The 26,251-nt window shown below is 26.9% G+C and overlaps 3 protein-coding genes across 5 annotated transcripts; 1 reads left to right on the top strand and 2 right to left on the bottom strand.

Moving 5' to 3' along the window:
* Positions 1 to 1,060: 1,060 nt before the first annotated feature.
* Positions 1,061 to 4,463, bottom strand: LOC132930852 (zinc finger MYM-type protein 6-like). Of its 3 annotated transcripts, none has more exons than XR_009662287.1 (4): positions 4,240 to 4,463; positions 4,106 to 4,167; positions 3,936 to 4,028; positions 1,061 to 3,853 (listed from the first exon to the last, which is right to left on the bottom strand). XR_009662287.1 is itself a non-coding variant. In XM_060996932.1 (4 exons), the coding sequence occupies exons 1-4, from the start codon at positions 4,429 to 4,431 to the stop codon at positions 3,422 to 3,424; spliced, it is 750 nt and encodes a 249-aa protein (XP_060852915.1). In that variant the 5' UTR covers positions 4,432 to 4,463; the 3' UTR covers positions 1,061 to 3,421. The 3 variants fall into 3 exon arrangements, 2 of the variants coding, with proteins under 2 accessions (XP_060852915.1, XP_060852914.1); XM_060996932.1 differs by having other exon boundaries at positions 4,269 to 4,463; XM_060996931.1 differs by having other exon boundaries at positions 4,106 to 4,463.
* A 2,264-nt stretch (positions 4,464 to 6,727) lies between these two features.
* On the bottom strand, positions 6,728 to 8,855 carry LOC132928766 (uncharacterized; the record flags this gene model as incomplete). Its single annotated transcript, XM_060993630.1, has 2 exons — positions 6,728 to 6,738; positions 8,387 to 8,855. Coding segments are annotated over 2 exons (480 nt in total), but the record flags the coding sequence as incomplete, so codon positions are not given.
* A 1,421-nt stretch (positions 8,856 to 10,276) lies between these two features.
* LOC132928763 (ATP-dependent DNA helicase PIF1-like) lies at positions 10,277 to 11,451 on the top strand. The gene is made up of 3 exons (XM_060993629.1): positions 10,277 to 10,338; positions 10,383 to 10,638; positions 10,714 to 11,451. Exons 1-3 carry the CDS (start codon positions 10,277 to 10,279, stop codon positions 11,449 to 11,451), a joined length of 1,056 nt encoding a protein of 351 aa, XP_060849612.1.
* The last annotated feature ends 14,800 nt before the right edge of the window (positions 11,452 to 26,251 follow it).

Raw genomic sequence — 26,251 nt, 5'->3', positions numbered from 1 at the left:
AAATTATGTTTTTTTATAGTATATTGCTATAAAAACTAAATTTAAGTAGGTATAGGTAGTAGGTACTAACTACTAAGGTAATATCTGTCACTATATTGTATTTATATGCATGTGCAAAGTTCATAGGCTTAAGCCCACAAGGCCACAAGAGACTGCTAATAATATATTCCAATAATTACATTGAATAATAATATTTTCTAAATAATTTTACTAGTAAAATTCAATTTCAGATAGTAATAACCTGCAAGCTAATAACGATATCGTCAACTGTTATAGAGGTAGTTATTTGAACATAAATAACTAAATGAAATTTTAAATATTATTCATCGAGGCTTTGTACATTTCTTTATTTAATGTATGTAACCCAAAGAGTTGTCCTAATTCTGATTTGTAATTTATAATTAATTTATACATTACTTTTAAACTATAAATGCAATTAAACGATAAACATTGTTTTTACAATAAATGTTATTGATTTAAACATATTTAATTGCACGTTTAAATATTACAATATTTTCAATAAAATAATTTCATATACATTTGAAAACAAAATATATCTGTACGTATTTATAAACTATAAATAATTTATCATATTAATTTTTTTAGTAAATATAGGTAATTATTCTTTGTATTTTTATTACCAATAAAATTTTAAGTTTGTTATTATTATTATTATTATTTTTTTATTGTTATTTATTAAGATTACAGTTCTGTAATGGTTTACTGATTACTAGTTGTAGAATGATTTAGCTATAAAGTAGGTTATTTCTATTAACTTTGACTAAAAAAAATGTAGAGTTGACTGCTGTTCCAGGGCCGGATTGGTATGTATCGGCCCATCGAGATTTTCACTTCAAAGCGGCCCATTTATATGTTCACCGGCCCAAAATTTGTACAGTAAATTTTTGACAAGGTATTAACGAGGGGATAAGCCCCCCCCCCCGAAAAATTGTATTATTAAGATTATTATATTTTATTGTATTACATAGCCAATTAATTGTAAGTAGTGGCGTAGCCAGGAATTTTGTATAGGTGTAGTGCTAACCATACAAATACAATATTATGTCTTTTATTTACACTTTTTATTCTTTTTACTATTCTTGATACAAATTTAAGGTCAACACGGTCAAGGGAGAGAGGGTGTTAAGCCCCCTTAGCCACTGATTGTAAGACGTTAAATAAATATAATAATGAATATAGACAATATTAAACTTTCACATAAATACATTATACATAGGTAATGTATATAATAATACTTAATTATAAATTATATTATCATACATACAACAAAATAAAATAATAATATAATATAAAAATAATAATAACAATAGTCAATAAGTATGTCTTAACATTTTTAATATTATTAAATAAATATTATTAATAATATTTTTTAATGAAACAATAAAATTACATATTCAACAAATTTGCCATTTTTGTATTCTTTTTGGACAATTCGTTTATTATTTCATTATTGTTTAAATTAACTAAAATATCTTTTTCGACAGACATAATCAAAAATGTTTCCAGTTTAGATTGACTTAAACAATTCCTTAGTCTATTTAAAACATACTTTAATTTTGAAAATGTGGTCTCACATCTCACTTGACTACATGAAAGCATTAAGACATACTTATAAGCCATATACAAGTTTCTATATGCATTTGAATGTAAATTATATTTTTGTAGAACTTGGAAGCAACAAATAATGCAATTTTTACAAGCTAAATTTTCATTTAATTTCAAACACAAACTGGTTGAAGATGCTGTATTACTCTCTTCATTTTTATCTTCCTCATTGTTTTCCTGATCATCGTCATCATTTATAGTGATTGTAGCAGAAGCAATGTTTTTCATTTTTGGCCATTTTTCTATAAAATCTTTTAATTCAGACTGTATAGATCCTGGACTTATATTGGAATCAAATTTTCTAAGCTTTTTACTAATCCATTCAAAGGCTGTGCTTGGTAAATTATTAGTGAAATATTCTGGAATTATAGTTATAAAGTTGACTATGTGTTTCAAACCGTTTTTTTAAACTTGTTATTATTTGATCATAAATAACATTATATACATTAATATTGAATTTTAGCATTGGGTCTGTCTGAGCCTCATCATCAGCTATTTCTCCCGGCATCTTCCTTTTCTTTTTAATTCTTTTCATGGGAAACTTTTCTTCAATATTGTATTCTAATTTTATGTCATCCATTTTACAATTGGCCCATTCAATAAATGTCCTTGTCAAATCTTTAATATGATTAAAGTCTCTGGCTTTAGACTGCAAAGTACTAATTGTTGTTTTTACCATGCTAAATGCATGTACAACATTCATTCCTTTTGTCTGTAAATATAATGATAATGGTGTAGTGTATACAAATATTTCTTGAAAAATATGTGCGGTTAGGACAGTTTCATATTTTAAAAGACCATCAATAAAACATTTTGCTTTAAAGCGCACATCTTGAGCAAATCCATTTGATTCATAAATTTAATTTAATGTCTGTATAATTTCAACATACAAGCATTCATTAGGATTTAAATAGGTACCGAATACTTTAGTTAAGCATCTGTCTTTGGCCCACCAACGTGTATCTCCAATACAAGAAATAAATTTATACTTGCTATTTTCATGCCACTTGTTTATTCTAAGATATGATTCTCTGACAAACACCGCTATTGAATTTATCAAACCAAATAATGTAGTACTTTCATTGCATACTTGAGTTGTATCAATCATAACAAGATTAAGCACATGTGCATAACACCATACATGTACTTGCTCAGGTGATTCTTTATTTAACCATGATGAAAAACCATTGTATTGACCCCGCATATTACTTGCACCATCAGTAGAGCTGCCAATACAGTTTTTAACATCTAAATTAAGATTATTCAATGCTTTACACACAATATCACATAGATTTTTACCTTTCTCGCTTTTACAATCAACAATAGCTAATAGTTTTTCATTTATATCATCAGTCACAAACCTAATAATAATTGCAAGCTGGTCATGCACATTAATATCTTGGGTAGAATCAATTTGTATTGTAAAAAACGGCGCTTTTCTAATATTTTCAGCAATAGTTGTTTTCATTAAAGATCCAATTATTTCTATAATATAATCTACAGTGGTTTTTGATAGAAAAGTTACCAGACCACCAGGTCGGCCTGGTCTAGATACAGTTTGACGATTTTTAGATTTTTGACTTTTGTAAATAGCTCTATCTGTATGTTCTTTAAGAATTGGATCATATTTAGATAAAAGCATAACCATCTCTAAAAAATTCCCGTGGTCTAATGAAGGATCATTTAATGTGTATGCCGCTTCTGCATCCTTGGCACCACGGTAACTTAGACCTCGCTTACCAATTAATTTTATAATATCGATTAGTCTTTCCAAAACCGCCTTGTTTCTTTCAACTTAATATCTCTTTCCACTAGTAAATCTTGAGTTAATGTCAGACATGTTAGAATTAAGTAAAAATGCTTCAAAATTGTTTTCATGATTTTTTGATTTTTCGTGTTCGCTTATTCTAGTATACAAATTACTACTTGACGAAGCCAAACAACCTATTGTAAACCGATTATCTTCAGCACTAAATGCTAAACAAAATGTACAGAAAAATAAATTGTTAGACTTTGAATAAGTAAGCCACGTTCGTTTGATCGTTAAATTTGTTTCTTTTCGAAAATAAGCCTTCATAGGATGAAACGTGATGCCACTTAATGGTTGTTTAGGATGAAAATTAAAAAATGACTGCAAATTTTTTGTTAATGGTTTACTAAAATAATTTAGTGAATCTACAACGTTATCAGGTGTCTTACTTCTTGTATCCACATCACTCGGATAACTCTAAAGTAATAATATTAATAAACATTATGTGAGATTGAATTTTTATACACTTTTAATTATTAAAAATATTATATAGTTTTACCTGATCAACTATAACTGTTTGGCATATGTTTGTTATGTTAGTATCAAATGAATTATCATTAAGCTCATCAATGTTTGTAGAAAGGCTGGAAGTCTATAAAATATAAATTATAAAAAAATAAATAACTAAGTTTACTTGTTCATGTTATTAAAAACATTTAATATACTTACAGAGCTATACTCAACTACAACGTTATCAGGTTGCAATGCTTCACTAGATGTCTCAATTAATTCTAATAGTTAAAATAAAAATAATTTTGTATTAATTCAATTTTATTTATATGATTTAATATTTAATAATTAACTTAATAATGCAGTTTTTTTGAAAAATCACCCATGTTAAATTGAAAGTTTAAAGCTAATGGTTTTGCAGTTGAAAAACAAATTTTTTTTTGTTTTGGATCATTTCTAGCAGCTATTATACCAAGTGACCTTTTAAGTCTAGCCTTTTCTGCTCCTCCTTTCGGACGTTTTATTGTTTTCTCATCACAATTCATTTTTAATTTGTTCAATTTTACGAGTCAAAAGTAAAACAACACTTATGGATAAGAAATTGGAACTGATGACAAAATAATAAATATTATGGACTATGGTGGTCTACATGTTATCAACAGTCTATTTTTAAACATCGCTAAATGTGTCAGCACAGAATTATTCTGTGGTATCAGTGTAAACATACTATCGGATAATAAGACGTAATAACCGATAAAAATAATAATAATAATAGACAATAGCTTACATAACTAGCAACTGCCTACTAGATGTATATTGTGGTTTAATGGTTTACATTATGTTTATTGGTTTATTACAATATTATTACATCTTAAGTTGTTACGAACTTATCGTATATTAAACATGAATTTATTTTCACCTGTACTCTGACACGATAACGACGGCCCATCGCCCAAAATTTAAGCGGCCCACCGAGATTTTCTCGGTAGCTCGCCTAACCAATCCGGCCCTGTGCTGTTCTATACATTACTATTCGGCTTTCTAAATTAGTAACTACTGATTACTGTGTAGTGTGTATGTAAATCATATTATAACTACCGCGTGTTCAATTCATCTGAACAAATTCGCCTAGTCTGACATAAATTAATCAGTAATCATTAAACTGTTACAAATTTCAGCTCATATGTTTGAGTAAATTTACTGTAATTTTAATATAATATAGTGTGTAACTTTTTTTATATTTACTTAAGTTTTTATTTTCTATAAATGATAATCGATCTTTAATTAATTTCAATTCAAATATGATATATTCTACAATTGACAAACAATTTAATACTATTGACAATACACTCTAAAATTTTAAATTTGAATATTAATAGTTAATAGTTATACTATCAAATTTTATATTTATAAAACATGTATGCTAAATACTTTCCCAATTCTCAAGAATTTAGAACAGTGTAGTTATATACATTACTATATAATTTTACTTTTATTTATTTTATAGAGGACAAATCGAGTACGTATTTTATATATTTCTCATTATTTTTTTCTTTTATTGAATATTAAGATATCCAATATTCATCCAATATTATTTTTTATTTTTTTTTTTATTATTATTAGCTATTAGTATACATTTATGACAGCTCGACTATTACAGAAAAACCCAATATTATTATAAGTATAATAGGATTACCATGTTAATAAGTTATGTTAGTTTCACCCTATTCAATGTCGATATATAATAAATCATGCAATAATAAGAGTTAATTAAAGAGGATTAAGTTCCTCGATTTATATTAATTACATCTTTAATTGTCAAATATTTTATATTCCTCAGTTCCTCACTTTCTGTACTTATTGTAATTGTATAGAATTACTAGATTTCGGTATAACTCAGTGTAAATGAGTTGCCATTGCCAGAAAAATACCTGCAGGGTACAAGATTGAGAGAGTCTACTTGAAGTATTTTGGAGTCGTGTGTTACGTTTGTACCAATGATTGAAATTATTCCGGCAAGCTCTTTAATCCGAGTGAACTGTAATTTTGTTCTATTGCGTTCCTTAATTTTCAGTTGGGAATAGCTGTTAGTCTAAGTAGAACCTGTAGAGCTTGGTTTCGCCTACCTATCATGTCGCCATGTCGGTACGCGGTGGCGCCTGGTACGTCTTGGCAGTACTTGAAAAACACTCAACATTGTACGGAGACGTTCCGCGGGGCTGGTGAAACCCAGTTGAAACCCGGGGTCTGGCACCGACCCTAAGCGAATCCCATGCCGGTGGTCGTTAGTCAAGAATTATTCCTTTTGATTCTACCGGTGCTTCTTTAATTGGTTATGATTTGTAACCACCTATTTTGCACTAGTAATCCAATATAATATATACTATGTACGTTTTAACACATCCCAACACTCGATATTGTTGCGTGCCTATAACGACATTAAAATGTAACAACTAACACCGGTGTAAATCAGTTTGTACATACCAACCCCCTGGTGTTTATGTAGTTATTTTTACATGTAAAGAGTTTTAAGTCAAAAGTTTTGTTAGTGTCTAGGTATATCATCAGTTATATCCGATGAAATTCGATGACTGGCTGGACAATTATAGACCCAGTACCAGCGGAAATGTATTATTATACTTTAATAATTAATAGCGTATTAGCGTAATTAGAAAGATTATGAGCTATATGTAAATAAGTATATGTATATATGGTAAAAATTCGTCTTTTTACCTTGGGACTGCATTCTAATGCTTATGCATACATATTATAGGGAATATTCTAAAAACAATAACAGATAATTAAATGTTAAAAATGTGGAATTCACTAATAATTGTTCGACTAGTTGATAACTATAAATAAATCATAATTAAAATTAAATTGAATAAAAAAATAGAATATTGGAACATTAACTTAATTTCCAAAAAAAAAAAATTATTAAATAAATAAATAAAACTAGCTTATAAGTTATAAGTTTAAAGAAAACAGATCTATTTGAAATTATATTATTAATTAGAAACTATTTATTTACTTTTATAGGACAAACAGGTAAATATTTATGAGTTTAATAATTATTTGGTGTAATGATGTAAAAAATTGTTTGAAGGTAACGGGTGCTGTTTTTGTGATGTAACGCTGGCACCCGAATACTTGGTATCAACAATTTAAATTATTCTGATCTTTTTTATAAATTACTATCAAAGTTATCGTTGTTAATAAATTTCATTACAATATAAAGTTATAGAATCTGAGAAAGTTTTGTTTAACAATTATGAATTTAAAGTGCTGACGTGCTGTAGATAAGATTATGTAGTTTTATACTCAATCTCAAATCAAGATATTTTAATCGAATAATTTTTGTTTATTTATGTTTATGTAAGAATTGTCTATATTAAGTTATTAGATACATACGATCGTATAAGTACATGTTAATAATTTTTAATAACTATTCAATAAAAAATTATGATAAAATATAATTGTAGTTTTATATTGTACGATATTACAATATATAAATATACTAATTAAATATACAATTATAGATAATGGTTATTATGTTATCGAATAAATATTATTATTTTTTTTTTTATAGCTAAAATGAGTAAGTTAAATGTCTAATTATTCTCGTATATTTTATAAATTATATTCCAAGTCACTATTAAACAATAAAAATGAATTACTCATACCTAATTGTTTTTATTTTATTTAGATAGATTACGTGGTACGTAATTTTTGAGTTTATAAAAAATAATAGCTAAATAACCCGGCTTTGCTCGTGTGTTAAATAATCGATTCGTATATAAATTGGTTTTTTATTATAATTAAACTATTTAAGGCCTATAGCCATATAATATATAATATTTTTTATAATTTAACTTAATCTATGATATTTATAACTGAAATGACAAATAAAATGAAATTGAAAATAATAAGAGTGATTTAGGCTTGTTTAGGCTCATTTGGTACAGCCTTGTAAAAATAAAATCGTTAAATTATTTAAATGTCACGATTGACATGCTAAAAAACCGTAACCTTTAAATAAAAATTCTCCTATCCCTTCCCTCACATAAAAAATGAAAATTTGGTGACGTGGTGACTCTCAGGGGGGTATTTGGAACAATAACACTCTGTGAAAAAAAATTAGGAAAAAGTTAAATAGTGTCGTCACACAATTGCAACATAAAAAACACTTGTTCTCCTTTTATATACTCGTACATAAGGGTTGTCAGTGGCGTATTTAGAATTTTGCTGCCCCGGGTACACATTTTTTTAATGCCCTTTTTCTCTCACAGTTTTTTTTATAGTAGCAATTTTTCTTACCCTAAAAAAACTTACAATACATGTGATATGCTAATAGTATCAATAGTATCATGTAGTATAAAAATCTATCGAGTGTCCTAGAATGTTGAATATCGTAGGTTTTCTTAGTAGTACCCATGATAACAAAAAAATTAAAGCCAATTGTAAAATTTATTAATTTATTCTCATAATATGTTTACAAACATTCAATTAATTTTTTTCGTCGCGCATTTGATCTTGCAAAATCTTCAATTATTTTATCATAGTTTAATGAATTTGTCAACTGTGATTCAATATTTAGAATCGCCAAAGAGTTTAAACGATTATCACTCATAGAAGATCTAAGGTATGTTTTAACTCTTTTAAGAGTACTAAATGAACGCTCGGCTGAAGTATTTGACGCAGGAACACACAAAAACATTCGCAGTGCAATATTAACGTATGGGTAAATATCATGTAAATTATCATCTTTCAAGACTTTACATAAATAAAGCACCGATTTTGTTGTTACGCTTTCTGGTAAGTCTTTTAAGTAACTACGAAAATGAATACATTCATTCATAAACGATATATCCAGATCTTGAGGATATTGTTTTTGTAACACTTCAGCTTTTTGTCTTACTTCTAATACTGACAACTCAGTAATGTTAAACAAAAATCCAAATGAAGTATTAATTTTTAAAAAATAACAAACATTTTTATTATCATTTTATTTCAATCTATTAAAAAAAAAGTTCCCAGTTAAATTTGCTGCCCCCAAAAAAGTGCTGCCCGGGGCAATTGCCCCCCTTGGCCCCCCCTAAATACGCCACTGGGTTGTATTACGTTTTATAACACTTTTTAACATGATTCGTTTCTCATACTATATTTCAGAAAACGTTCTATTGAAATGTTGTCGATTTTTTTAAATGTTATGTCTAGTATCACAATAAAACTGTGAAAATTATTTTGTATTTATTTCAACTATTTGCAACTATCAAGAATGTTTTTTTTCAAACTACATAACACCAAAAGCCTTAGCGACTAACAACGTGGATGTACGCCAAACTATGTTATTGCTGTGCAATTTTTTTTTTATTACAATCATATTTGAAAAAAATTTATCAATTATTCAGTTTCAATATATAAATTCAAATATTAAAAATGCTGTATACAATGTTTATATAGTTATTGTTTTATTAATTAGTATTATTATTATTTTATAGGTACACTTCGTACGTAAATATTTATTTTGTTTATTTTTATTAAAATGTACACATTAAACTCCATATAGTAAATTACATATTATACATAATTCAATAATTGATATTTTAATAATGATGGTATACATATTATTTTTTATAATTTTTAGAAAACATTCGTAAGTATTATTTGTGTTTATTGTGATATTTTAATATTTTTACTTATTCCTTTTCTAAAATTACCAGATAAAAAATAAAATATATTTTATCGTTCTAATAATTATGCGATTTCGAAGTGAGTTGGGCTCAAAAATTGTTCTAAAAGACTTTTTTCCCCAAAATCTAGATTTCTTACTTTAATCATAAATTCATAATATAAACATAATTTATTTATAATCATGGGCGTGCGTAGATTCTAAAAGTAGGTTTAGTGGCCAGTGGGTAGTGAACCCTATCAGCCCTCTATATTAAAAATATGAGTCTTTTTTTTATCAATTCCGAGAGTGTAGTCGTGGTGGGTTATCATTAAAGTTAAAATACAATCAAAAAATAAATGTAAATGAATGTTATCAATAATAGATAATCACAAAAAAATATTTTGAACAGTTAGTTTTTCAGTACACACTTACAATTAACTCATAACAATTTCTAATATATAATACTAGCCAATAAACATCTATAGTTGTCTATACCAATGGTCTGCCCAGTGGCGTCATTTTGAGCAACTTGAACACTTGCCCTAATCTAACATTTACATCAACCTTAAGTCGGCACATAAAAAAATTATAAGAAGTCTTATAAATTGTTATAAATCATAATATTGAATATTGATATTTTATAAGTAAAGATCTTTTTGAGAGAATAATTTCATTAGCAGTCGTTCCTTCCGGGATAGCAGCAACATTATTACAAAATGGCAAGACAGCACATTCCGCTTTCAAATTACCTTTGGATCTTTAGACTAACGAACGCCCAGTTTGTAGTGTGAAGAAACAAAGATCTTTGGGTAAATTATTAAGGGAGACACGTTTTATTGTTTGGGATGAATCAACAACGGCGAATAAAGGTGGTCCTGAGGCACTTGATAGAACGCTGAGGGATTTGAAAAATAATGATCGCCCAATGGGCGGAGTTGTTATTCTTTTTGCTGGTGACTTTAGACAAATATTGCCAGTTGTGCCTAAAGGCACTAAAAGTGATGAAATCAAGGCCTGTCTAAAGTCATCTTATCTTTGGTCTTACATAACATCTTTGAGATTAACAACCAATATGCGTGTACACCTTGGTGGTGATAATAATGCCGAGCTCTTCTCACAACATTTTTTGAAAATTGGTGACTGAACTTTTCAGAATGATAAGGATAGCATAATACACATAAATTCTACATTTGCAATTTCGGTTCTTGATCAAAATAACTTAATCAACAAAGTTTATCCTGAAATTTCTCATCTTTCCAATAAATCCAATGAATGGCTCCGTGAACGTGCAATTTTGGCCCCTAAAAACGACATCGTCAACATCATAAACGAAAAAGTTCTTTCCATGTTCGAAGCTGATAAAAAAAACTATATTTCCATAGATACACTTACTAATCAAGATGAAGCTATAGATATCCCGACTGAATTTCTTAACTCATTAAATCCATCAGATCTCCCCTCACACAAACTTGATTTAAAAATCGGTGCGCCTATTATTCTCATGCGAAATTTAAATGCTCCCAAATTGTGCAATGGAACCAGATTAAAAATATTATCTTTGAAAAAAAACCTTATTGAAGCTGAAATTCTTACCGGCTCAGCGAGTGGTCAAATGGTATATATCCCAAGAATACCAATGATAACAAACGAGTACCCCTTCGAATTTAAACGTGTCCAATTTCCAGTTAAACTTTGTTTTGCTATGTCAATTAATAAGGCACAAGGACAGACAATGAAAGTTGCAGGAATTGACATCAGCGATCCATGCTTCACTCACGGACAATTTTATGTTGCCTGCTCCCGTGTAAGCTCAGAAAAAAACTTATACATTTATGCCCCTGGTGAAAAAACTAATAATATAGTTTATAAAGACATATTGGTTAATCGGTAGTTATGTAGTATTTTTCCAAAATAATAAAAATTACTTTTCAAAAAACGTAGTTTTTTTTAAGTTTAGTATCCTAACCTATTGTCTTATAATTATGTATTTAAGAAGGTAAATGGTAATACATGGCTTTATTTCATTTGTCACGAATGACAAATTTGCCTGAATTTGTTTCCGGGCAACGCCGGGTAATTGATCTACCTATATACACTTACAATAAGTTGGTTATTTTTTTCTACACTACAAATTCCCTAGAAATAATTTATATGGCAAAACAACGTTTGCCGGGTCAGCTAGTCTATCTATATAATCTATTTATAAAAACTATATTATGTATATATAATTAAAAATTAATTAAATTTTCTCGTTTACAGACAACATAAGTACGTATTGGTTTTTATTTTTTTTAACGAAATAAATGAGCGAGGAATGATTTAGTATTGAAGGATATATTCTATGGTTTTAATTTTAAAAATTTTATACTTTGTAACAGTTAAAATTAAATCCCAATTTATACCTAATGCAACTGTTTAAACAAAAATTGACGATTTTCCCTCTAAACATTTAAATCATGTTAATAGTAATAATGTAACTGTAATATAATAAAAACAAATTAAAATTGTTCACATAAATTAGAGTGATAAGTAGTCACATTTAAAAATTAATTTCTTGCTGATGAGTGTATTGAAATCATAACTATTTATAATGCATTATATATTATTTTGTAAGTAATAGTTATAACAACTTTTTTTTAGCTACATATAGTACGTACTTAACTATAATTATTTAACTAAATAAGTATAGCTTAATTTTATTTGTGTTAAATTTTATATTTTTGACACATTTTTTAACTACCTATAGTCTATAGTTTTATAATTATTATACCTTCTTAGAGGTTTTTATGAACAAATTTATCAACATTTTTGTTATAATCCGTGAATATTTAAATTGGTTTTGGAAATCTTCAATAATAAAGTTAGTTTAGTTTTTAGAATTAACAAATTCATTATTGTAGCATAACGGTTTGAAGCTAAAACTCTGTTAATCACCAATAAGAACAAATTGTTTGAGGGAAAATATAATAAAGTATAAGCTTTTCGTAAAGCTAAGTAATAAAGCTTAAAATAAAAAGCTCTTGAAGCAGAATTTTCGTCACATTTGAAGATAAAAATAACAAAAAAAAAACTATTAGAAGGAAAACAAATGTATTGATTGAGTTGATTTTTGAAAAAAATAAGCTTAAAACCTAAAAAAAGTCAGAGCTATAGCATTCATCAAAGTGTACTTTGTTAAGAATACCATTGCTATACTATCTAAACTTTTAGTAATTTTATAAACACATTTTCAAACTAAACTGTGATTATTTTTCTACATAATTTCGGTATAGTTAGACTCAAAAAACTCGACGAAATTTCTTTAAATCAAATTTATATTGAGCCTGATGGTTAGAGAACTTAAAATATTGTCGCTGATTAGTTATATGAATTAGATAAACGTGAATTTGAAAAGCGTATGTATGCTCGTTTTTTGGCAAAAACAATGATTTGAATATTTTTCGATAACTAGGAAAGAAGTTTAGGTTTAACAAATCTCAATTTTCAGAACAATATTTAAAATAAAAAAATATAAGGCAGAAATTACGTTTTGAAGTTTAAAATTTGTCTCCTGGTAAATTTTATACTTAGATATATTTTTTTGGTTCTAAGCCCATAAAATGATATCTACTCTGATTACATAAAAGACCAAATGCATAGGATATTACAATATATTTTAGAATAGATGTAAAAAATATATTATTTTTATTTTATTAGTTCATTATCATAAAATAATAAATTAATAACTATTGCAATTAAAAGAAGTCTATTATAATATAAAAACTGTATATAATATGGTAAATGCTTACTAGGTACGTAAAAATATAATTATTAATTATTATTTATTTATTATTTTTTAGCTGGTATGTATCTATCATTGTTTGTATTTTGTATTTCATTGATATATTGATAAATAATTTAATTTTGTTTGAAAGTTTTCCTAATAAATTTATTTAACCAATAATTTTTTTTTTAATCCATTGAAAATTTTAGAATAGAAACTTTTTAAACTCGTATCGTTCATTAGAAGTCAACATTTGGCTGAGTGTGTCCTTTTCCGAAAATATTGTAATTAGGTCACTGTGACTAGAATTATAATATTTTCTTTAGTTAGTTTTTTATGGCAATTCCAATAAAGTTTGAAGCGTGGTTTGATAGGTGATAACGATTTGGAGTATTTATTTACCTATTCAGTACTTTTTATTTAACTGTTTTTACTTTAAAACTTTCGTAATTTTTGACGTTTTAGCGTATAGTGGACAGAGCTTAAAAATAGTATTAACTTTTTGTTTTCATAAACTATTGAGTGCTCGTAATAATTAATATTATAAAGTAGTTTAACTGACTAGTAAATAATATAATAGAAATAACTGATAAATAAATAAGATATTAATATGCTATAAAATTTCTATGCAAATTAAATTTTGTTTTTATTTCTATCAAAATTTATTAAACTTAAAAGTTGGTCTTACACAGAATAATTTATAAATTTATTGAAAATTTTTCAAACAATTCACTAAGTTTTATAATTTAATAATAACAAATTAATATAATATATGATAATACTAATAAATTACTATCGTGTGTTTATTTTCTAGTTAACACATGTAAGTTGTAATTTTTACTTTTAGTAATACGTTTATTGTATATACAATAATATACATGATACATTTTATATATATATAATTTAAATAGTCGGTTTGCATTTTTTTTTAAAGTGGTTATAAACGTGTTTAGAATTACTTAAAATAAATGTAAGCTTTTTGGTTTATCGAATTTCAATCTCTCAATCTTTCTATATGAAGTATATTAGTGTCATTACGTAGATTCGTTTGCAACTATCCTCTATTCTATTATCTGTTATTATTTTCATTGTACAAGCGAGCCCCATCTTCAGTCCCTTAATAATTATTGAATGTATTCTAGTCTTGGCTTTCCTTTTGATTCTTTTCTTTTACTTTATCTTCGATTGTTGGTTTTAATAATATGAGTAGGTACTTCATGTCGTATTATATGATCTATCCATTCATTCTGCCTTCTTACTACATTGTTTAATAATTTGTCTCTAGTTGATTTTCTCTAATTTCCCCATTGTTGGTTTTATACTAAACATTTTTAAACCACATGTTGGTAATTGTTATTATAGAATCCATATTCTTATAGCAGAGCAACGATAAATAATAACTACTTCTTTTATACTATTATTTTAGCGAATAGTGGTGAGTAATGAGTTTTATTTTATCTTTATTCGTACAAATTTAATATTTTTTTATGTTAAGTAAAAATGTAATATATTTTCCAACGACATTTTTTTTTAGTTATTATAAAAAATTAAAAATTATATGTTAAAATCGATTTAGTATTCATATTTCATAAATATTTTTATAAATTAAATATCCTCTTATAGTCTTATCTGATGAATTAAACACAACGTAAAAATGTAAACAGGTTGTTACTAGTGGCGTAATTAAAGGGGGAAGGATTTAGGTGTCGTATCTCTCACGTGGCTTTTTTTTAAAGACTGATTAACTATATTTATGTATTTACTAATTTACCAATAATATTTATTGATAAATTAGTAAAACCTTGTGTCATCACAGACCTATGTTTGGCCAACCAACTTTTTACATAACTATCTGGATTCCAAATATTTAAAGGAGGTCCATTAATAGTGATAACATCAAATTTGATATATTATTTATTGTTTATTATTTTTGATTAATTTTGAAGGTATACGTGGGTATAGGACATAGGTACATTCGTATACAAGACCGTAGCCAGAAAAATATTTGAGAGGGGGGGTTAGGGTATAAATATGTTATATTATACAAGTTTTAAATATAATAAACATTTAAACCTATTCAATCTTATTTCAAGAAAAAACTTCGGGGGGTCTGAACCCTGACACCCCTCCCCCTGGTTATGCGAACCTGCGTATCTCTAGTAATTTTACAGGGTATACGCAAAATCAGCACTGGTGCTAGGGTATACGCCGTTTACTACCCGCACTCCAATACACTACCTACTACTTATATCATTCTAACAATAATGATGCGCAAACGACATTCAAAAGGTGTATTATGAAAAGTGTTGATGATTCGCTTATAAAATATAAAAAGAAGTTTATTATTATTAACTATAATAGTGCGCAAATCACATTATAATATTATTATTAGATTGTTGTAAAATACTACATATTACAATTATTTGTAAAAATACAATATTTAAGTATCATAATATTAGATAGTATAATTTAATTATTAATGTACATTATATTGTTTATTAATTAGTATGTTTATTAAATTTTTTTTAGAGAATATGTGTATGTGTATTTTGTACTATTACTTTATTTTAATAAATTGGAATTTGTTACTTAATTTTTGAAATTTATGTGTAATAACTTTTTTAATGATAATTATCTTCAAATTTATATACTAACTTATATACTGAGAACTATAGGTATGAGTTAGGCCTATAGTAGTATAGTCACACATTTTTATGACTATTATTATCATTTCTGTAGAATTATTCACTTTCTATAGTAGGTTGACTCTAAGTTATTAATTGTCTTATTGAGATTATCCCAATTTGAAAATTAAATATCTACGTATATTTAATCATATATTTCTATCGATTTCGAATATTGGTCAATAAATTTATATTTTTAAGCTTGTTTGTATTTTTTTATTCTGTGTCAAAACATTTATAGTAGGATCTTATAAAATAATATTACATTATATAACAAATTATACATAGATTATATATACATATATATTTATATGTTTTTTTTAGTAAAAGCAGTGTATAGTAAGTTATGTCATTAGTATAGATATGTATATAATTTATTTATTAGAAAAAATCTCATTTTCACCGTAGAAATTCTTGAAAATATGTTTTTTTTTTTAATTATTATAGTACAGTGAAAACTGTCTAATGCGGAATAGCATGATACCAAACGAAAATTCCGCTTTATGCAGTTTTTCGCATTATTAAATAAAACGGAAAAATTCCTAATTATAAATTCGTATAATTTTTCATATCGATTAGTTGATACTTTTCATTTAATGATAGACACGTATACTTGGTATTTTTACATGAATTTGAATGGATATCACTTTGTATGTACAAGGAAACTGTTCAGTGTAAGACTGCTGGTGCATAACTGTTTCACATACGGGATAAGTATTAAGTTTGTATCGCAGATACGATAACCAAAAATACAAAATACTTAAATGATATATGTAGTGCAGTTTTATCTTAATAATCGTCTTATGAATTACCTACATACTCACTATATCAAAACTGTATAAAAATTAATTATTTGAACATCAGTAGTTGTACAAAATATTCACTATACGATTACATTAATGAATTACTGGTCAGCAATGAAAAAATATTATTTCACCTGATGCGCAATTTATTCAATTTATTATAAATTGAATCTAAATAATTATAGTTATAATGTTATATAAATAAAGATTAAGTTACTGTAAATTATGTTTACAGAAATTACAGAGGATTTCGTCGAGTATTTTAAAAGCTTGGGTATGCATAAATGTGTATATAATTAACTAAAAATAATAAATACTATAATAGTAACTAAATAGAGTCTATATTCAAAGACAAACAAATCATCATTAATCATAAAATAAGATTTTGTTGTTTGAATGCTGTAAAAATATTAAAAATTAGCATTTATATAAAATAATAATAATAATTTGGGTCAGTTATGTTATACCCGGGGCCTAAGAAAGACTGGCTGCGGCTATGAACTAGAATAATCTTGGCAGGAATCAGCCAGTATTCCAGTTTACCAGTTGCCTTCTAAAGTACCTTTTTTATACCAATTCCTCCCAAACTACCAAGAGCAAAATGCACCAGTTGTCCTCACATTATTATATACATATAATCATAATAAATATCAATCCGTAAAATAGGGAAGGTAAATATGTAAATAATAATAATAATAATAATAATAATAATAATAATAATTAAAGAATAAAATAACAAATACAATAATCATAAGCAACATGCAACATAATTTGTCAAAAAATAAAATAGTACAAATTGATAAAAATTTTTTTGATATTTGCAATTGTATATATATAAATATAATATGTAGGTACTGTATTTTGTAATATAAAAAAATACTATAAGAATGATAGGTAGTAAACAATTTAGATATATATAATTAATATTTTGTATTGTATTAAATATATAAAATATTACTAACGAAATAACGAATAACAATGTAATAAATAAGTATTGCGATAAAACCTAATATAATAAATACATATACATATAAATTATTGACTGTCGTTACTCCTCTATATAATATATGGGATATTAGCTTAAACGCGTCTAAAATTGGGGTTTAGTAAGTTCCCACACGAAACATAGCAGGTAAGCGGGTACATATGTAAGTTAATACAAATAAAAAAATACACCCGTACGTAAGTTCCCACACGAAAAAAAATTATACCAAACACAAACTTTATTGAGACTTAGGAATGACAACTTAAACGAAATTGGTGTGGTTAAAATTTGTTTTGTTTTTGTATTGCATAAAAAAAATCCAATTCAATTTTTTTAGGTATAAAATAATATAATAATAGAAAAAATCAAATTTTATTTGGTTTATTGCGAAAGCTCTAACACTTCACATAGTCATAGAGTCATACTGTGTGTAATTATTTTTAAGTTATAATCTGATATTTTATTATTGATATAGTTTTGTTTTTCTTCATCCACACATTATTTGTATAGGTATAAAATAAATAATAAAAATAGAAAAAATCATATTTTGTTTGATCTAAGAACACTTTACGATATAGTTATACTGTGAGAACAAAAATATACCAATATGTATTTTCTCACGTGGCGATAAAATTTAATGCATTATATTCTATCTTCAATTATCTTTATTATCTGTTGGCTATGATAATATGAAATAGCATGGCCAGTCCATTTTATTGATTTCAGTATACTCGTTCATTATTAACAGAGTGAACATTTAAACAATTTTTTTGAATTTAATTCAAATTTTTATCATCATCATCCTAATATATTCAAAATAATAGAAGTTTTAAAAATGTTTCAAACAAATACATATATAAAGATAAGAACATCAGATTTAAATAGACCTCAAAAAATAAGTAAAAAAACAGAAGAAAAACAAAACTATATAAATAATAAAATATCAGATTATAACTTAAAAGAAATTACACAGTATGACTATGTGAAGTGTTTGAGTTTTCGCAATAAACCAAATAAAATTTGATTTTTTCAATTATTATTTTTATTTTATACAAATACAAATATTATACACATTAACACATTATATTATTAATTTTTATTATATATTATACGGACTAGATTCAATTAAAAATTGAATTGGACTTTTTTTTATGCAATATAATAACAAAACAAATTTTAACTACACCAACTACGTTTAAGTTGTCAGTCCTAAGTCTGAATAAAGTGGGAAGGAAGTTTGTGTTTGGCAAGGCTGAGCATTAACGAATTAAAAGTTAAAATTATAAACAATTTATATAAACATTATTATGTGTCTGAAATTTTTTATTTTGAAAATTAGAAAATTTTAACTTTAAATTAAGTTAAGTTACTTTTCTTTGCCCAGCCTTGGTGTTTGTTATAATTTGTTTTCGTGTGGAAACTTACATTCGCCCCTAAAATTACGTACATATATTTAGCACCCAACGCGATTGCCCTCCTTCGCCCCTCCCTAAATATGCATTTGCTTATTTTACGGGTTGATATTATAATCGGTACTGAACATTTTCCTCCTCAAGTTAATTATTCATTTCTATTTTTGAATCTTATTCCTAGTTTTTATAATAGTTTTAATAATTTTTAATTCATTTTTTAAAATTATGCTGCGTAAAGAAACGTAGTTTCGATAACCGATAAGTACCTTATATCGTATATTTAATACATAATAATAAAATAGGTATGTGACTATGAGAGGGGAACTGATACATTTTTAAAATACCGAAAATAGTCATTGAGAACAATATTAGTCAACACCCAATTAAACATCAGTTATCTATAATGTTACGTAAAAACAAAAATGCGTTTGGTGAGAATGAGTGATATTCAATTGCGAATGGTACCCTGGAAAACGAACCTTTTCTCATAACACAATTGTGAACGTTCTTACCTGTCTTTTTTCGTGTGGCGTTGCCAGATTTTGTATTAGTCAATTGTATTTATATAATTTTAATATTGTTTGTACAAATTTTTAAAACTTCCAATGGGCCAAAGAGCTTTCATAGAACGTACAATGAACAGTTTTTAAGCCCATTAAGCCCCATCCTACAACAAACGCAGTAATTTCAGTTAAAACAAACAAGCACACACTTTGACAATAATAAATTCTAAAAACAATGTACACTATCCTATGTCCAAAGAAGATAAATCTAAAATTGAATCAACATTAAAAAATTGCAATTATTATAAAATCCACGAGAATCTTATTTAATATTTACAAATAGTCACGGGCGGACAGCGAAACCGTTCACACACGTTTATAGCCTCCGTATTATGTGTAAGCTAGTGTCGTTAAATCCGTCGGAATTTTTCGTAATTTCTACCTATCGACGCAATTTTTATTTCAGTTATTGCCTTTATTATTTACTAGCCGCAAAAAACTAACCCTTTAGTGAAAAATAAGTTTTAGTTTTTTAAGCTCTTACGCTTTGTAGTGCATGGTTATATAAACACCTAACCACAATTCAAGGCATCGCCACGGTAGTAACCTTTGGCCGCGCGACGATTATCGACGATTATCTACTCAACCTCACACTAATTAGCTCGATTCCGTTCAGTCGTTAAGAACGACATATTTATTAATCAAAAATTTAAATACTTCAACATGAATATCGACTAAATAAAAAGGCTATAGTGTCATAAAAAAAAGTAGAACATTCACAATCGTGTTGTACCCGGTGAGAATAGGTACCCACCATAGACATACCTTTTATAGTTTTACACTGGAATTAAAGGGCGTAACAATAACACTATAACAGGTAATCCCAGGGAATGAATGTAAATTAGTAAGTCCAAGATATGTTATGTGTTAAGCATTTGATATTTTTAGTCTTTTAGTTTAGAATTTAAATTATTTTATGTAGGTAAGATAATTTTATGGTGCATAATGAAAACACCTATAATCTCCATTTATTTTACAGATGAATATTGTATGAAGCCGGTTTCATCCTTCTGTGAATCTAAAATTACCGTAGGAAATTACAATTATTTGAAAGATGTGTTACAAAAAACATTAGAGTAACTTTTTAATACAGTAGAATCAGCTTAATTGGGATATATTTGGCGGTGACCTATTTGTCCCTATTATCCGACTGTCCCGATTAACCGAATAACTAATAAACCGATACATTTGTTCGAAATTATCCAATCTGTCCCTATTAAGCGGTTGTCCCCTTTATGTGGTGTCCTAAATAAGCGGATTCTACTGTATTTTGTCAAATTATTTCATGATAATATTATAATTTAAATTATCTAATAAAATAATGTAATAACTTTATTCTAACTGTGAAAAAAAATACTACAAATATATATTTTATTTTTTATTTGTACTTACATATTTTAACGTATATTAATAGTATTTCCTGTTTATTACAATAAATAACTTGATATTCTACGATAAAAAATTCTTTGTCAATGAGTAATATAAAATATCCTTGTTCTTTCACTTATTTTATGTAGATAATAATACAATGAAACCTCTAAATACCAGACACTCTCGGTCACTGAAATTTTGTCCGCTTTTTGGAGGTGTCCGGTATTTAGAGGGAGAAATATAATATTAGAGAAATAAAAAATTGAAATTATAATTAAAAAATGTTTTATTTATTTAGTTATTTATATATAAATAATATCTTTACGTACCTATACCTATACAAAAATATATACAATATGCACAGGTACATAATACATTTAACTTATTTTTATGTACTCGTATTTTTAAAAATGAGAAGATAAAAAGATAAAAAAAATTGATAATATAAAAATTAAAACTAACATATATTAAAAAAATCAGTTACTTTAGATTGTTTTATATTTTGACACGAAGTCATTTTGTATGTTATAATGCACTTTCTAATTCCTCAAATTTACGATAGAAATGATTAAAATCAAAATTTAAAATGCCATAAGTGTCGGTTATTTAGAATGTCCGGTGTTCAGAGGTTTTCCTATAGAAAAGTAGTGAAAATGTCCTCGTTCCTCAAAAAATGTCCACTATTTAGAGGTGTCCGTTAAGGGAGGTTTCACTGGGTAATGGATTGGGACAAGTTAAATAATATTTATTGCCGAGTTAAGTTTTCCAATAATACCAAATTATATATTATAAATTTACAAATATTTATACATATAAATTGTTGTATAGTTGCGTTTCGTACGTTAAAAAATATGTCCAATACTTAAAGTGCATTAGTATATTAAAAAAAAAAAATATCTTGGTAAAACGCTTGCGTACACAAATGATTTTTTAATCACATATTCACATTTGAGTTAACCGAGTATGAGTAAAAATAAAAAATGAGATTTAAAAAAAAATTGTGACTAACAATATTGTTAGGTACTAAATATAAATTTTTAACTTCTAGATAGGCTATCCAAGGTAGCACATGTGTAGAACAACAAAAATATTAGCCTATATGTCTATAATAATATGCTATGTTAAAAAGACATCAGCGTAGATATAGTGATGCTGTCAAAGATGCCATTTGGGGTATCGCAGGGTATACATTGGTGGCCCTATTTTTGCCTATAACATATTGGCTTGCCTTAATTGTATACTGTATAGCTAAAATGTAATAAATAAACTATTATAATAATTTTTGAAAAATATTTTATAAATAATATATTGTTTTAATCTTTATTGTAGTTAACATTTCTTGACAGTTGTAAGATTATAATCAATGGATCAAAATTAAAAATTATATTTATATGTTTTATTAGCTTCTTAAGATTATGATATAAATATAAATTTGTAAAAATCAATCTTACGTTATTCATTTTGCTAATTATTTATAAACTCTTAATTTCAAACTTCAAATAATTTAATGATACAAATAACTGCATGCTAATAGCTTACATTGATTTTTTTTATAATATTTTGCTTACAGCTTTATTTGTATAGGTAATCAAAAATTTGATTTGAATAATAAATGATAATAGCCGTAATTATTCATTATAAATTGAGGTGCTTAAGTTAAATGTATGAATTATATTTATAGATAATGTCAGTATAATTAAGATTCAAAGTAAGAGTGTGTAGGCTGGTTGTGAGACTTCTATAAATAGGCTAAAATGTATAAAGAATGTCGCGCGCCCTATTTTTTAAGACAGTAATAAATTTCAATATTTTTACTTTGTTCTGTTATGGTAGACAAATTTGGCCTGCTTAATAATTTGGCAGTCCTATTTTAAAATTGAATTGGCGCCCCTGGATGCTGTCCGCAGCAATGGCAATTAAAAAGTATACAAATATTGCGCCTTACATCTTATTAGTACAGCCTAAACAACATAATTTTCATTCAACTCTCTTCATCTTACTCAATGACGAAAAGAAAAGTACGAGAAACTAAACCGGCTATTTATGCATATCGCATATGTACGGATCCACAGCAAAGGACATGAATTGTCCTGGTGGCCATTATACGAGTGGCAGGGTATAATTCATATTAGTATTTCGATTCAATAAAGCTGATATATATTATACTTATTTATCATTTTATATCTGTGTTTAATTCTGAAAAGCACGCGTATAGTACGTGACCATATATTATTATGTAAACAAGCCTAATATTGACGAAACACAGTCCGGGAATGTGCAAATGTTGAAATTAATTATAACCTAGTGCATGTATTTATATTTTATGCATAATGGTCTGAGACAAATATATATCGATATCGAAGTCTCTGCTAATTAGAGCGTGGCGGACAATGATAATGATACAGAAAATAAATAAAATGTAAAATAAATAAAATCGAAAATATTAGTATATACTACCTATACGGCTATACGAGTACACAAACAAATATATAGAGCACAGAGTCTCTTTCGGCCAAAGTTGTTGCCTAGAGCCTGGATAAATTATTTAATCAAAATATAACACAAATAGAATAATACAATTTATACTTGTGAATTTATACCTGTCTGATATTCAAAAGCAAAGTGTTATCCATCAACGTCTGTATTCGGTCATCGCCGATATCATACGCTTGGACTGTAACCGGAAACTGCTAAGTCGGCACTGCAGATATATTTATTCTAATCCACTTAAACATCCAGTCCTCGACGCCAAAAGGTCATCGTAATTCGTAATGATATCATACTAAACATAATAAGAATTTTATTGATAATTTTAGATAATCAACTGTAAATTATTTTTAGTTTGTAAAGAAGAAAAATTAATTTCGCCTCCTCGGCCCTCCCCATAGTCACAACTCAAAAACGCCCTTGAGTGGACGTCAATATTTTCAATGAATTGTTGACAACTGCAATTAAAAAAAAATTGTTTTAGTTAGTCGTTATATTATTCAATAATTCAACCAGTTCCAGGTACATATAATACACATATTATACCTCTACAATATTTTTAAAGGGGATTTTTAATTATATATGTTGGAGGGTTTTACATACTCTCCGTTGTATACCTAGTCATCAATCTTCATATTAATAATATAAATACAGTGAAACCTCTCTTAATGGACACCTCTAAATAGCGGACACTTTTTGGGGAACAGGGACATTTTCACTACTTTTCTATAAAAAAAACCTCTATCTAAATAACAGACATATTTTTGGCATTTTTGTTTCTATCGTTAACTTTGTGGAATTAGAAAATGCGCGTCGAAATACGAAACAATCTTAAGTAACTGATTTTTTAAATTTATGTTATCTTTAATTTTTATATTATCAATTTTTTTTTATCTTTTTACCTTTGCATTTTTGAAAATACATAAAAATAATAAAAATAAATAAATCAATTTTTTATAATTATAATTTCAATTTTTTATTTCTCTAATATTATATTTCTCCCTCTAAATAGCGGACAAAAATTCAGCGACCTAGTCTGGTATTTAGAGGTTTCACTGTAAATAAAATATAAATAAAAGCATATTAATATCATCAAGCACGTATTCAGATTTCAGGGTGCCACATAAAATGATAATATAACTCATTATTATTGTTAATTAGGTCGTATATGTATATTTATATTATGATTATGGTTACTAAGATACCGAATAGTATTCAATAGACTATAGTAATCTACATTTTTATAGATTGTACAGTAAGTTAAATACAATACATTTTTACAGTGGCGTAGAAATGTCTAAATGTCTAAATATTTCTATAAACTGGCATAAGTGTTAGGTCATCTGGCCATTTAGCCATTCCTATAACGGATGTAACAAATACATTTTCACACATTTTCAACAACCCCGTGAGTGTCTATTTTAGATTTCAGATAAATGAATGATATAGGTACGTACTATGTACTAGAGGTCTGCACGGGCCGATAATTTTTTTAAGTAAGCCCGGCCCGGATAGGTAATTTTTTTATGTTTTTTTTTAAATATTGTATTCATAAACAATTACTATAATTTACTTATAAGTTATAACAACATATTTATAATAAAAACATTTTATATAATATTGATATATAAAAAATTTTCAATATTAAATATAACTTTATTATTTATATATTAAGTCCTTTGAATAAAAAATTAAATAATATATATTATAATTAAATTTGAAAAACAATTCTCCATTTTTCATAGAACCCCGGTCTGGTCCGGCTCGTTAATTTTTGTCCAAAAAAATGTCCGGCCCAGCCCATGCAGGTCTTTACTTTGTACTATGTATACCTACGCCATACGCGGTGAACTAAACCCGTAGCGTCCGTAGCGATAATAATTTCATTAGTCATTTTTGAAATGATAACTTAATAACAACGATAATAATATCTGATAACATTTTAAACACAAACTCGCAGTGGAAGCATAGCCCTTTTGACTTTTAGTTGAGCCTACATGGCTACATATATATTATATATAAAGTATTGTCTCTATAAATGATAAGATAAGCTATAATACAGTATAATGATAGTCGTCATTGTCCATTGACTATTTCGACTAAATAAACATTACTTTGCTACAAATAAAAAAAAATAAAATTTTAATAGATTCAGTATTGATAAAATTCAATAGCTCGATAGATCACAATATCACAAAATATTACATTATAGTGAATACTGCATGTCTGCATAGATTTTTGAAAAATAATAATTAAATACTTATTAATAATAAATTCAAGTAATTCAACCAGTAGCATGCCGAAATAGGTTTGTTTGAGATAAACTAAAATGGATGGGTATCAGGTATTGTCTTTAGCAAGCGCGGATTCAAGGGGGGAGAAAGGGAAATACTTCCTAGACTCTACCATACAGGACACAGGTAAATTAAAGGATGTCTGTTTTTGGCAGCCGATAAATTACGATATGCACATAATAGGTACGACTAGAGCTCTATTTCTGGGTAGGCTAAATTGATATCAGCAACCCGTGAAGGCTTTGCCCCTACACCACTAGTATTAATTATTAACACTAACATATAAGACTAGGTGAGCTAAGCCCACCCAATAAGCCCCCCCTCTAGTT

Source organism: Rhopalosiphum padi, chromosome 4, assembly GCF_020882245.1.
Source record: "Rhopalosiphum padi isolate XX-2018 chromosome 4, ASM2088224v1, whole genome shotgun sequence".
Taxonomy (NCBI): domain Eukaryota; kingdom Metazoa; phylum Arthropoda; class Insecta; order Hemiptera; family Aphididae; genus Rhopalosiphum; species Rhopalosiphum padi.
Note: the sequence above shows the minus strand (reverse complement) of the source record. Positions and strands in the feature narration are given on the sequence as shown.

Excerpts from the sequence above, each read along its gene's own strand:
- LOC132930852 (XM_060996931.1), bottom strand. The coding sequence starts at position 3,274 with ATGGTTATGCTTTTATCTAAATATGATCCAATTCTTAAAGAACATACA.
- LOC132928763 (XM_060993629.1), top strand. The coding sequence starts at position 10,277 with ATGGCAAGACAGCACATTCCGCTTTCAAATTACCTTTGGATCTTTAGA. Across the intron at positions 10,339-10,382 it reads TTTAGACTAACGAACGCCCA|GGAGACACGTTTTATTGTTT; the intron begins GTTTGTAGTGTG and ends TAAATTATTAAG. Across the intron at positions 10,639-10,713 it reads GATTAACAACCAATATGCGT|AATGATAAGGATAGCATAAT; the intron begins GTACACCTTGGT and ends TGAACTTTTCAG.